A 12,394-nucleotide genomic window follows, 5' to 3' on the forward strand; every position below is an offset into this window, starting at 1 on the left:
TCAGACAACATACCAAGATTCAGATCAACTTAGGTTATATAATGTGAGCTCTTGTCTAAAAGGAAAAAATTTATATATAAGTATATTCTTGCCATTATTCTGTAATTTACCAAGTTGCAGCTAATTTATTAGTATATGACCAAAAAAGCTGGCATTAAAAATTAAAACAATGTAGCCATGCATGGTGACACACTTCTATGATCCCCACACTCCAACCTGTGCTACCTAAAAACCTTTTCCATACAAATAGTGTTCCAGATTTGGGATTTAACTTGGTAATGTGGCACTTCTAGCACCTTGAGGGCCTGGGTTTGGTTCCCAGTACTGCTCCTTGCCTCAGTTTAACTACTGCATGGACTTGCAGTCTTTCTGTCATAGAGCAATTTTAATTCCTCAGGTTCCTTTTCTTTTAATGACCCTGAAGCCCCCTCACCCCCACCCTGTGTCCTACAATTCCCTGTTGCCCAGGCTGGGCATAAAAAGTAGTTCTTAGGGGCTGGGGAGATGGCTTACTTGTTAAAAGTACTTGCTGCTCTTGTAAAGGATTCAGGTTTGGTTCCCAGCACCCACACAGTAACTCACAACCATTGGTAACTCCAGTTCCAGGGGATCTGATGCCCTCTCTTGATCTCTGAGGCTACCAACTATGCACATGGTACACAAATCTACATGCAGACCAAACACTCATACATAACACACATAAATCTAAAATAATAGTAAGCGTAGTAGTAGTTTTCACCAGAGCTATTCAGTTGCATTATTCGTCTAAGAAATCATTTACTTAAATTTATGATGGCTTAGAAAACAACACATTGATATCTTTTCAACCTTGTCACTTGACTTTATATCTCAGCCAGCAAATATTATTTGTGAACTATAAACATTGTTTTGTAAGGAAATTGAAATGAGAGTAACCTTGCTTACTTGAGCCATTCGTCAAGGGTTTGTGGGGTGTGTGTGTGTGTGTGTGTGTGTGTGTGTATGTGTGGTGCACGTGTGTGTGTCATTGTCAACTGTGGCTCACTAGTCAGCCTGCTATTTCTCTAGTGAATGAGGGGATCAACCCTCAGCTTAAGACTTGCTGTTAACTCCACTGTTGATCTATAATCACGCATTTTGACTTTTCCACACCCCAAAAGTATAGGTTCTCTAAATCTGTTATTAGTATAGTGGACCATAAGTACATGCATGTATTTCCTAATTAGTATTTCCCTCAACATGGAGGAACTGTCCACATTTATTTTAAAGGCACTGGCTGTACTTTCTGCCTTACATGGCTTGGTGCAGCAGTCGTTCTAGTTGAGTTGGATCTGCTCACCACTCGGGCTCAAATCCCATTCTTCTATTAATATCTCTTGGCAAAGATAATTTTGGAGGAATGTGAGTTAAGATGTAGAGACTCTTGACAGTTGTCTGCAATTTTTTTTCACTTTCAAGAGGGAAGTAGAAATGAAAAGTAATATTGCCTCCATTTTCTATCATTCCTAAAATTAAAATGCATGCACAAGCTAAACAGTGAAAGCGTAAGGACTTAGTTACATAGATACGGGTGGGTTTTTTTGTTTTTTTTTTTTGGTTTGGGGTGGTTTGTTTTGTCTTTCAGTAGCCTGTTAGAAAAGCATTAGCATATATCATAATGTTCATTAAATTGTGCTCATACATATAAAGGCTAGAAGAACTTTGTGTATTAAAATTTTGAAACATTCTTTTAGGTGTTTACTTTTGTAACCTTTTCCTCTTAGACAAAAAGCCAGGCACGGTGACCCAAACCTTTAATCTCAGCACTTGGAAGACAGAAGCAGGTGGACCTATACAAGTTTGTGGCTAGTCTTGCCTGCATAGCATTTCCTGGCCAGCCAGGGCTATATAGCAAGACCCCAGGAGGGTGGGGGTGAGGGGTATAGAGAGTGGAAGCATTCGACCCTTATATCTTGGACCTAGGTTCCAATGTTTTGTCAAGTTCGCTTCCTTTTGTTCTCGCAGAGAATTCCAAGTTACAGATTTTGTATGTGGCATTTTACCCTTAAATACTCCTGGACACAGCCCTAAAAGTTAAAGACAATTTCCTTGTCACACTGATCATTCCTAATATCAAACTGATGATCCCTTATATCTTCTGATTTTCAGATTACCTCAGTTGAAACACCTTTCACAGCTGGTTTGGTTTAAAATAAGATGCAGTCATATGCCGGTTTTGTTCATTTCCCTTCCCAGTTTATCTTTGAGGCTGCCATTAGTTAAAGAAACATTACTAGTTGCTTTATAAATGTGCCCACCTTACAGATTCGTTCACTTGCTCCTTTAATTTGTTCCTCTCATTTTCTCATAAATATAAGTTATTGAACTAAGCTTTTGGTTAATTGGTGCAAAGATATTTTGGCTAGAATATATCCTGGTTGATACCGTGAACTCCATTCTCCGTATCTGGGGCACAGAACGTTTGGCAATCCCACTATCCACTATGAGGGATGCTAGTGGATAGGACTGACCACAGGGTTACAATGATGACAGCTTGGTCCCTTCCATTCTAAAGTTACACTTTGCTCCCCGTGGCCAGCATGTAATCTGTGCTGCTTTGATTCCATGGGAAGAACCGGTTCCCTGTCATCCTATCACTCAGTGACTCTAACAACCACTGGTGATCCCTGTCTCTATAAATTTCATCACGGGGTTGGGAAATAATTGTTTCCAGCATCTATATATCTATTAGTAGGCATTCTCATCTCCAGAAGAGCTTCCTGAAAAGTACTCTTTTAATTACATGTGTAACCACCAGCGTGGTCCTTGGGTTTCAAGTGAATGTCTTTCCTTTCTGAGTGAGGTCAGAACACCTGAACTCATTGGCAGCCACTGTAAAAACACACGCAGCATCTTCCCTGTCCTGGCTTGTGAAGTGTGTTGACACCATGTGGCCCATTGTTTTTCATGCCAAGACAAAAAGGAAATATTTTGGGGGTAAAAATAAAAATTAATCTATGTGAGTATATTGAGATAATTGTGTAAAAAGAAGACTGAATGAGTTTCAGAATGAATTATTTCTTCATTATCTGGCACTTTATAATTAACTGTCTTTTTTTTTTTTTTTCAGGAAGCTGCCACTTTTGCTAGAGAGCAAGGCTTTGAGGTGAGTTAACCCACAATTGCACACTAAACAGATCCTAAAGGTTTTTTCTAGCTGATAATGAAGTTCTTTTGGACAGTGATTGATGTGCTATTATACTCTCAGAGCCTCGCTGCAGTTGCCATGGAAACTTGGCAGTCGTCATGGTTTCTTTGTTCTGCCAGCACAGTGTTATGACGCACTCTGCTAGGTCTGCACCCAACATCGCCTACAGATGTTATTTATTGAATTTTGAAAAGCCTCTTGGGAAGCCAAGAGGTTGGGCACAGTTTCAAGCTGCCTCTGCAGATATGGGGCCTGTCAGTTTGTTCAGTTAAAAAGCTACCTCATTAGCTGCATTACATTTCATAAGAATTCAGTGCTGCAGCAGTGTTAGGGCAAGACAGAATAGTGAGCTATAATGTCACTGAAATAAGTTCAGCCCTATCGCCCGTAAATTATCGTTATGCAAATAAATCTCCAAAGGTTGTACTTACCAGTTGTTAGGGCTGATTAATTTCTATCCTGCTTATGAGCTTCTTATTTGAGTCTTGTCTCCCTTTCATCTTTTAAAAAATAGCATCAGATAATTTTTTGTAAGGAAAATATTGATAATTAGCCTTAATTTTCTGGTCTCAGTTCTGTTTACCTAATAGAAGGACAATCTTGTCAAGATTCAAAACTCCATGTGGTAGTTGTTGGCAAAATCAAGATACAGTCAAGACCATGTTTCTGTCTGCATAATACTATCTTCTAATTGACTGTTAGGAATCACTAACTTCAGTATGAACCCAGGTTAAGTGACAGATAATTAACTGAGTTTATGAATCTTTGATGGCTGTGGTAGTGAGCCAGAACAATGTCAGATGTTCTGTTTTATACATCAACTTGTAATATTGACTAGAGTAACTTTTTAAAATTACATTATTTATTTGTTAGGAGGGCACTTGCCTGCCACAGTATATGTGTGAAGCTCAGAGGAGAACTTGCTGGAATCAGTTCTCTCCCTTCCACCGTGTGGGTGTGGGTATTGAGCTCAGGTCGTCTGGTTTGGCAGCAGCACCTTTATCGGCTGAGCCACCCCACTCCTGTAACGATAGAAATAAATGTAATTGAGATTTAGTAACTCTACCCTTATTTGCATACTCAGTATTGTGTACCACACATAGAAACTGAGTTGAATGTTGATTGAACAATACTGTGTAAGCTTTTAGCTCCTTAAAGAAATGTGAATTTGTGATACACCTATTAATAAAATGGATTAAAAGCAGATTCGTCATTGAGAAACAAAATAATATACATGTGTGGTGACTGTGTAAGCCAGAAACAGTTCCTCTACATCATAAAGGAAGACAGTGAGCTTGTCTCTAAGAATTCCCTCAATCGTTTGAAGCATAGGAAAATGACATATTCATTGACTTCTTAGAAGTTTGCTTTCGCCGGGCGGTGGTGGCGCACGCCTTTAATCCCAGCACTCAGGAGGCAGAGGCAGGTGGATTTCTGAGTTCCAGGACAGCCAGGGCTACACAGAAAAACCCTGTCTCAAAAAAAAAAAAAGGAGTTTGCTTTCATTGTTTTACCACATTTGAGTCACTGTAGAAGTAAGTAGTGTAGAAAGGCATTTCCAATGTTGTTTGTCTTATTAATTTCCCAAACTGACAACTGCTGTATAAGACCGGATGGAGTCAGAAGAATGTTCACAAATGCAATATGGGGCCTCCAAATGCCTTATTGGATATAGGCGCCGTGACCTCTGACCTCCACACTAGAGCTTTGAAAAATGTGTGAACACATACACTAAATTAATATAATTTTTAATGTGAGGCTAGGGAGTTAGCACTCATGTATACACACAGAGAGACGTCTAAAACAAGTGTTTTGATTGTGAGAACATATGTTAATGTTAAAAGTTTTACCCCCAGGCATGATTGTGTACATTACTATAATACCTGTTCTCTAGAGGCAGAGACAGGCAGATCTCTGTGAGTTCAAAGCCAGCCAGGGATACATGGTAGGCTATCTTAAATCATAAAGTTTTAACTATGCTAAGTTTTTTTTTTTACTAAAAACAAATATTCTCAAATATAAACTCAAATACTTCATAAATAAGAGGTTTTAGAATATAAATTTGTACCTGTCAGTTAGCTGTGTTGTCATTAAACAAAAGTATTTGGGTTCCGTGATTGGTTTTGCAGATAGGCATATCACATACATATAGTAAAATAGCAGTTCCTTAGTGCTCAGGTGAGGTTTTTTGAGGATAGTAAGCCTACTAAGGGCTTTATTTCTTCTTGAGCTCTTTGCTCGAAGTGTACCTGGTCTACACTCAGTCTTAGCCACAAACTGCATTCTCTGTTTCCTGCTGACCAGCACTATAGTAACCTTTCAATAGTTCCTATGTACTGATTTGAAAATTGTTTCCCTTTGTCATAGTCTTCCATAATGGATTAGGGCAAGTAAGCAAAATGATACTTATCATACTCACCTACCACATTACCTTCTGACACACAGACCCAGCCCTGCCAGTGATGCTGACAGTGCTGTGTTAGATTCATTAAAGCACACAGTGTCTCGACATGTCCCTCTACGGTGCCCCAAAAGCATTAGTTAGCAGTGCAGAATGCATACAGGCCATGAATAGAGTAGCCTCAAGCCAGGATTGTTAATAAAAATACAACCCACATGTGCAATGCTGTCTGAAAAAATCTAATGATTTTTATAATGTCATTAAAGTTTTCTCACTTCATTAGAGAAAATACAAAAACATAGGTGTAAAGTGTAGTACTCTTGAATAAAACAAGACTAAGTCACTTTATCTTAGCAATTTGTATTTTCTCTCTCATGCCTTAATATTGGCTCTGAATTTGGTGCACCTTGAAACGAAAGAAAGAACAAGGCAAGTGGAGTGATATAAAGACCAGAGAGGCGAGCATCCTTCCTTCCTGCCAGCACCCCCGCACTCCCTTAGTCTCTGTTACTATTCCCCGTCCTTTCCCAGAACCACAGTGTTGCCATAGGTGATCTGACAGGCCAGCCTGACTCCTCTAAAATAACCTGTGTCTACTCATCAGGAAAGACCCTCAGCTGCGTTGTTTATGATGCCCTGGTGGGCTTCTCTGCAAATTCTAGATAATCTTTTCAAAAAAAAAAAAAAAGCTTTAATCTTTAAGATGAACTGGGCATTTTTTTAGTGAGAAGCAGCAGCTTAGGAGAGCGCTGGAGAAGGAGATAAAAGCTGGAGGTAGGCAGAGCACAAGGCAGGAGAGTGGGTTTTTCTACATAGGTGATGGAAAATTGCATAGTGCCCGATTTAAATGACAGACCTGCTAAGAATTTAAAATGACAATTCTTGGTAAAGAGTTTCGTGCGGCCTTTTATTATTCTGGAAATCGGCTCAGCCTGCAGTGTGCTGTTAAGTCTTCCCTTTCTTGGGCTGAACTGATGAAAGGTTTACATTGTTAAAAATCTAAATAAAAACAAGGTAGTTAAAAGCAGGCTTCATTATAAAGCCTTTTAAAACTGTCATAAATTGATGGGAATTAAATAAAATGAAGAAAATACCTCCAAAACCTAAATTTAGTTATTCTCCATATTTTCATTGTCTCCGCAACAGAAATATGTGCCAATTTTTGGAAGGAATTCAAACCATTGAGTCATTTTTTTTTTCAGCATGACTCCAAGCAAAGATTTTCCTTCTCTTGTAGGTGTCTAAGGCATAATGCTCTCTCCACATGGGGAACAAAGTGATCTTATTCCCTTTCCCTTCTTCCCCCAGCCTCTGGCTACCCAGAACATCCGAGCGTCACGGCCTTTCTCTGGCCAGGGAGACTCAATCACCTTGTAACACTGAACGACAAAGTATAGAATTGCACAGTCCAATAATCACACTTGGCTGCTCAAGTTAAGATTATTTTACATTGCAGAAAATGTAAAATTCAAGGCGAGGAGTGCCTGCAGCTCTGTAGTACCAACTACCCTGAATGCTAACTCGGGAGGGTGGCTGGAACCCATGGGTTGGAGACCAGTGTAAAGCCCAGTGAAACTGTCTTTAAAAATAAAACAAAATGCATTCTCACCCTGTCCGTCCTATACACATTCCTAGGACCCCATTGCCTGTGGGCGTGATGGCTACTTTATTAGACAGTGCAGGTAGCAAACATATACATCATCTCAAAAAGTTATGTTGATCAGCAGCGAGGAAAAAATTTACATGGCATCATCAGGAAGTAATGGTTCCCTGGGATCTCTCACAAGTGACACTTAGGTTCTTGTATTCTGCACAAATTTTAGGATTGCAGTGAACTGTCACGGTCTCAAAAATAAGTCCTAAGTCGGGCCCTACTGGTGCTTTCCAGGGTGTCTGGGTCCCAAAGGAAGACAATGTTTAAAACGGACTAGGAGAAACAGATCAGATCATTTTCTAATACTGTTCCCCAGAACTCAGTAAAAAGATAGAGGGAAGCCGGGCGTGGTGGCGCACGCCTTTAATCCCAGCACTTGGGAGGCAGAGGCAGGTGGATTTCTGAGTTTGAGGCCAGCCTGGTCTACAGAGTGAGTTCCAGGACAGCCAGGGCTGCACAGAGAAACCCTGTCTCAGAAAAAACAAAAACAAAAAGATAGAGGGAAAGAACCAGTTCTGCGAAGCTGTCCTCAGAGCCACCGTACATGTGCTGTAGAAGACGTGTGTCCCCCAACCCCCACAGTAATAAATTTTTTTAAGAAGGAAAAGAAAGTTAAAATCTGACAAATAGAGCTATCTAGCAATGACAGAAGAAAACAAAAACAAAACAAAACAAAACAAAAACAGTTAAACAACCAGCCAAGAAAACACACTTCAAACAGAGCAAACAAGAGGACAGAGGCCACCAAACAAGAAAGAACACAGTGGTAACACAATGAACTGTGTGCTCCACAAGGCCAGCCTCTCTGGGTTGAGTCAAGTGAGGAAGGCAGCCTGAGACTTGACTGGCAATTGGCAGATCACCCAGCATGGTATATCTGAGTGGGACACAGCTGGGACAGATTGGGACAGTGCTCAAACTTTTGTATCACCTACTTGGTGAGAATGAAATGAAAACAAGAGAGGGAAAGGAAAGAAATGTGTTCTTTTTAAAAAGAAATCGTTCACTCATTTATTAGGTGGCATGTATCCCAATGTGGGCATGAAGGTCAGAGGGCAACTTGCAGAACTCAGTCATTTAGACCCCAGGGATCAAATCCTGGTCATTGCCCTTGGCAGCAAGCATCTTTACCCCCCAAAACATTTTGCTGACCCAAGAGGGTAGTCTTTAAAATAACAGAAGATGATGCTGCACTAAACCAGAGTTGATAAAAGCACAATTGTACATGTTATAAAATGCTACAGTTTATAAAAATCTTTCCAGTGTGTCACCAGAATATTTAGTACTTCCAGAACCCTTGAGAGGAAGATAGACAGGTCAACAGGTGAAAACCAGGCTATTTGACCTGTTTCAGACCACACAGACCTCATGTTCTCCTCCACCTCGCTGTAGCATACTGGCAGTAGAAGTTGGGCTTCAGAATGGTCACGATGAATGAGTAGCTAAACACCTAAACATTGGAATTTGTGGTATAAAACAACTAGGGAAAAGCACCTTTAAAGAAAGATCAGGACTAACTTGTGAATGTGCAGAACAGATGACTGGGGGAAGAACAGTCTATACTTTTGTGATAATAGACAAGGCACATCACAGAGTTCACAGAGCAGCAAAGTCTGCAGGTAGCCTGGAAGTAGTGATTCCAAACAGTGAGAATCCTATGGGCCGACTTGGGGTCAGCATTCCAGGCTGTACTGCTTCTGTTTATAACCTTAATCTGCATACTTCATGCCTGCAAGTCGGTCTCTTCATCTGCAAGAGGAGATGTACTAAGAGACCTACTGCCTAGGGTAGGAAAGGCCTGTGAATATTTTTGAGTAAGTTAGAGGAAATTGTAGTGTCTACTACATGGAGAGATTAACATTAAGAACCCCTTTAGAGCCCTGTAATGAATGGCTCATGGCTCAACTCTGAACGTTCATCTCTTGCCCCACCCCCTGGGAATCTTTTTCCTCCTTATTAGATACTGTAGTTGAGTTTTAAGTACTCAATAAATTTTAGTCCCTTTCTAGGGATTAGAGGAATATCTTACAGAATTGAAAGTTTTAGGGAGAATTAAAATAAGAATCTTTAAAAGGAACAAAATTAGGATTGTATTAGCATACAGTAATTACATTAAGGTCTTTCGTCTCCACAACTCTTCCTTCTTTGGTTTTGTTTATTTTTATTTTATGTGTGGTGCTTTGCCCCTGTGTATCTGTACACTATATGGGTGCTACCGCCTGCAGAGGTCAGAGGGCTTTGGATCCCCTAGAACTGGAGGTACAGGCAGTTGTGAGCAGCCCCAAGCTGCTGCTGGGAATCGAACCTGAGTCCTCTGCAAGACCAGCAAGTGGTCTTCATCCATGAGCCAACTTTCCAGCTCTGCCTTCTTTCGTTTTTGAAACAAGATCTCATTCCCCATAGCCCAGGCTAGCCTTAAATTCACTGTGGATCCCCGTGACCTAGAACTCAGTGTTGATCCTCCTTGCTCACCCTTCTATATCCCGAGGGTATAGGAGTGGTCATGGAACGGGAATGTTTTTTTAAGATAAGGTCTTGCTATGTGGCACTGATTGTCCTCAAACTCAGTATCCTTCTGCTTGGTTTTTTCCCTACTGCTAGAATTGCAGAGATGCCTGCCATCTAGCTTCACCTTTTTACAGTAAAATAACTTTAGTTTTAGAAAATTACAAGAACAGAATGGAATTCCCACTTATATTTTATATACCTTCCCCTACTATTAACATCTTAAATAAGTCACACCTCCAGAAGGTTTAATACCAAAATCAGAAAATTAACATATATGCAATGCAAAATGTAAAGAGGATATATTCCAGTCTCTTGTTTTATTTTGTGTGGAAGTATTCACGCATGCATATGGAGGTCAGAGAACAACTTTGGGGAGTCATTTCTTTCCTTCCACCCATGTATGTTCTGAGGACTAAGCTCATTAGTTTGACTGCAAGCGCCCTTGCCCGCCTAATGTGTTCGCCTCAGTTTTCCCTGTTCTGTCGTAGAGTCTAGCAGAGGAGCTCCCGTGTGACATTTGTCTCATGGGTTGTTAGCAGCTTCTGGTCCTTGGCAGTTTTTTGGTCTCTCCTCATTGTCTGTGACCTTGACACTTAGGAAGTCATGGCTTTCATTTTGTAGAATGACCCTCTCTATTTGAGTATGTCTGGTGTTTTCTTGTGAGTGGACTGAAGTTGTACATTTTGAACAGGAAAACCACAGAGTGGTGTGCCCTTCTGAAAACATCCTATGAGGGGAGTTAAATGATGTCACAACGTCTTATTGCTGGTGATGCTACCTTGATCACTGGGCTAAGGTGTTAGCGATTGGTTTACCCTCTATTGCTTACCCCTTTCTATTGGATAAATAGTTTGGAGGAGATTCTTTGACACTATAGAAATATCTTCTTTTGTTCAGAAATTTTAATATCAGTTGATTATTAGTTAAAGTAATATTTATCAATTTTCTCCACATTACAATTATTGGTTTTTCCTTTTCCAAAAACTGTCAAAGGGGAGATTTGATCCTAGGGATTAAACAAAGGACTTAGCACATGCCAAACATGCACTCCACCACTGAGTTACACCCGCAGCCCCAATATCTTTTAGTTGAATATTTTCTTAATTTTGTCAGTAAATGGAGCCTTAAGGGCGTTTACTAACTTGTTCGAGGTCACACCAGTAAGTCTAGGTTTGCTGTGTTATAAAGCTCTTCCGTGTGCAAGAAAAAGACAGAAGATGAGGGAGATACTGTGGGCTTAGAAATCTATAGTATTGTGAAGATAAAAATTGAAGTTTTGAGAAAGGATTTACACGACATGAAGTCATCTCTTGTAAGCAGTTGATCCTGAATGCACACTGAGATATTTGGATTAGGTATATACTCACAGGCATCCTAGAGCAAGCAATGAAAAGATTTGACATCAACTGTGTCTGTGGATACAACCAGAAAAAGGGTTGGGTAAATCTAGAAAAGGTTTTGGCTTGTATATGAAAAATTTATATCAATCTTAAATTACCACTTTTATGAGATTAAATTTAAGACAAGTTTATTTTATTAAATTACCAAACTCTGACAGTAAGCTATGTCTTTCCAAAGAGCTGGTAAAAAGAAATTATGGAATCTTACATTAATTTATTCTTTACACCATTATGAAAACTTCACAAATTTTTTCTTTTACTTGTGTCCAGTGGCATGTACCTGGAGTCTTGGCTTCTCTGGAGGCTGAAACAAGGTGACGATTAAAATCGAGGCGGTTGAGACCTGCTTAGGTAGTGTTGCAAGAACTAATTCATAAACTGAAAACCGAGGCAGAGCGAATCAGTGGGCACTTCCTGCCAGGCCCAACAGCCCAAGCGTGCTGCCCAGGATCCGCACGGTAGAACAAGTTGTCCTCTGACCTCCATGTCATGCCTCGGGAAATACATTCACATAGACACACAGATCAAATTGTATTTTATTTCATATGTCTAGGTGTGCTCCTGCCTGCCAGAGGAGAGCATCAGGTCCCATTACAGATGGTTGTGAGCCACCATGTGGAGGCTGGGGCCTGAACTCAGGACCTCTGGAAGAGCACCCAGCTCTTATCCACAGAGCCATCTCTCCAGTCCCCACACAAAAATAAAATTTAAAAATATTTTTAAACTTTAAAAAACTACATATACTGCATAAGACTATGCTCTCAAGATAGTAAACCGCTGCCTTTTATGAAATATGAGCTATATGTAGTCATACAAATCTTTTAGTAGTAAAATATATTTATATTAAAATTGTTTCTAATAGCCTATCTCCAATTTTTTAATCTTTTATTTATTTAATTTATTTACACTCCAGATTTTATTCCCACCCACCCCCACCCTGTGTACCCTCTGACTGTCCCATATCCCATACCTCCTCATTGCCCCTCTGTCTCCACGAAGATGTCCCCACCCCCCATCCCACCAGACCTCTAAACTCCCTGGGGCCTCCAGTCTCTTGAGAGTTAGGTGCATCTTCTCTGACTGAACATAGATAGACCCAGCAGTCCTCTGCTGTTTTGGGGGCCTCATATCAGATGGTGTATGCTGCCTGGTTAGTGATCCAGTGTCTGAGAGATCTCAGGGGTCCAGGTTAATTGAGACTGCTGGTCCTCCTACCTCCCAAGGTTGCCTGTTTCCATTCTTTCTGCTGGCCCTTAGGGCCTCAG

At 40.4% G+C, this 12,394-nt stretch overlaps 1 protein-coding gene across 2 annotated transcripts in view; it reads left to right on the forward strand.

Annotated features, from left to right (window-relative positions):
- Adk (adenosine kinase) overlaps window positions 1-12,394 on the forward strand; it is a 400,940-nt gene that overhangs the window by 308,336 nt on the left and 80,210 nt on the right. For both annotated transcript variants that reach the window (XM_021182427.3, XM_021182428.3), the window contains exon 8: window positions 3,089-3,124. In XM_021182427.3, the coding sequence (XP_021038086.1) occupies window positions 3,089-3,124 (36 nt within the window). The remainder of the gene's footprint in view (window positions 1-3,088; window positions 3,125-12,394) is intronic.

The sequence above is a fragment of the Mus caroli genome, unplaced genomic scaffold, assembly GCF_978045245.1.
Source record: "Mus caroli unplaced genomic scaffold, Mus_caroli_1 scaffold_12, whole genome shotgun sequence".
Lineage (NCBI taxonomy): Eukaryota > Metazoa > Chordata > Mammalia > Rodentia > Muridae > Mus > Mus caroli.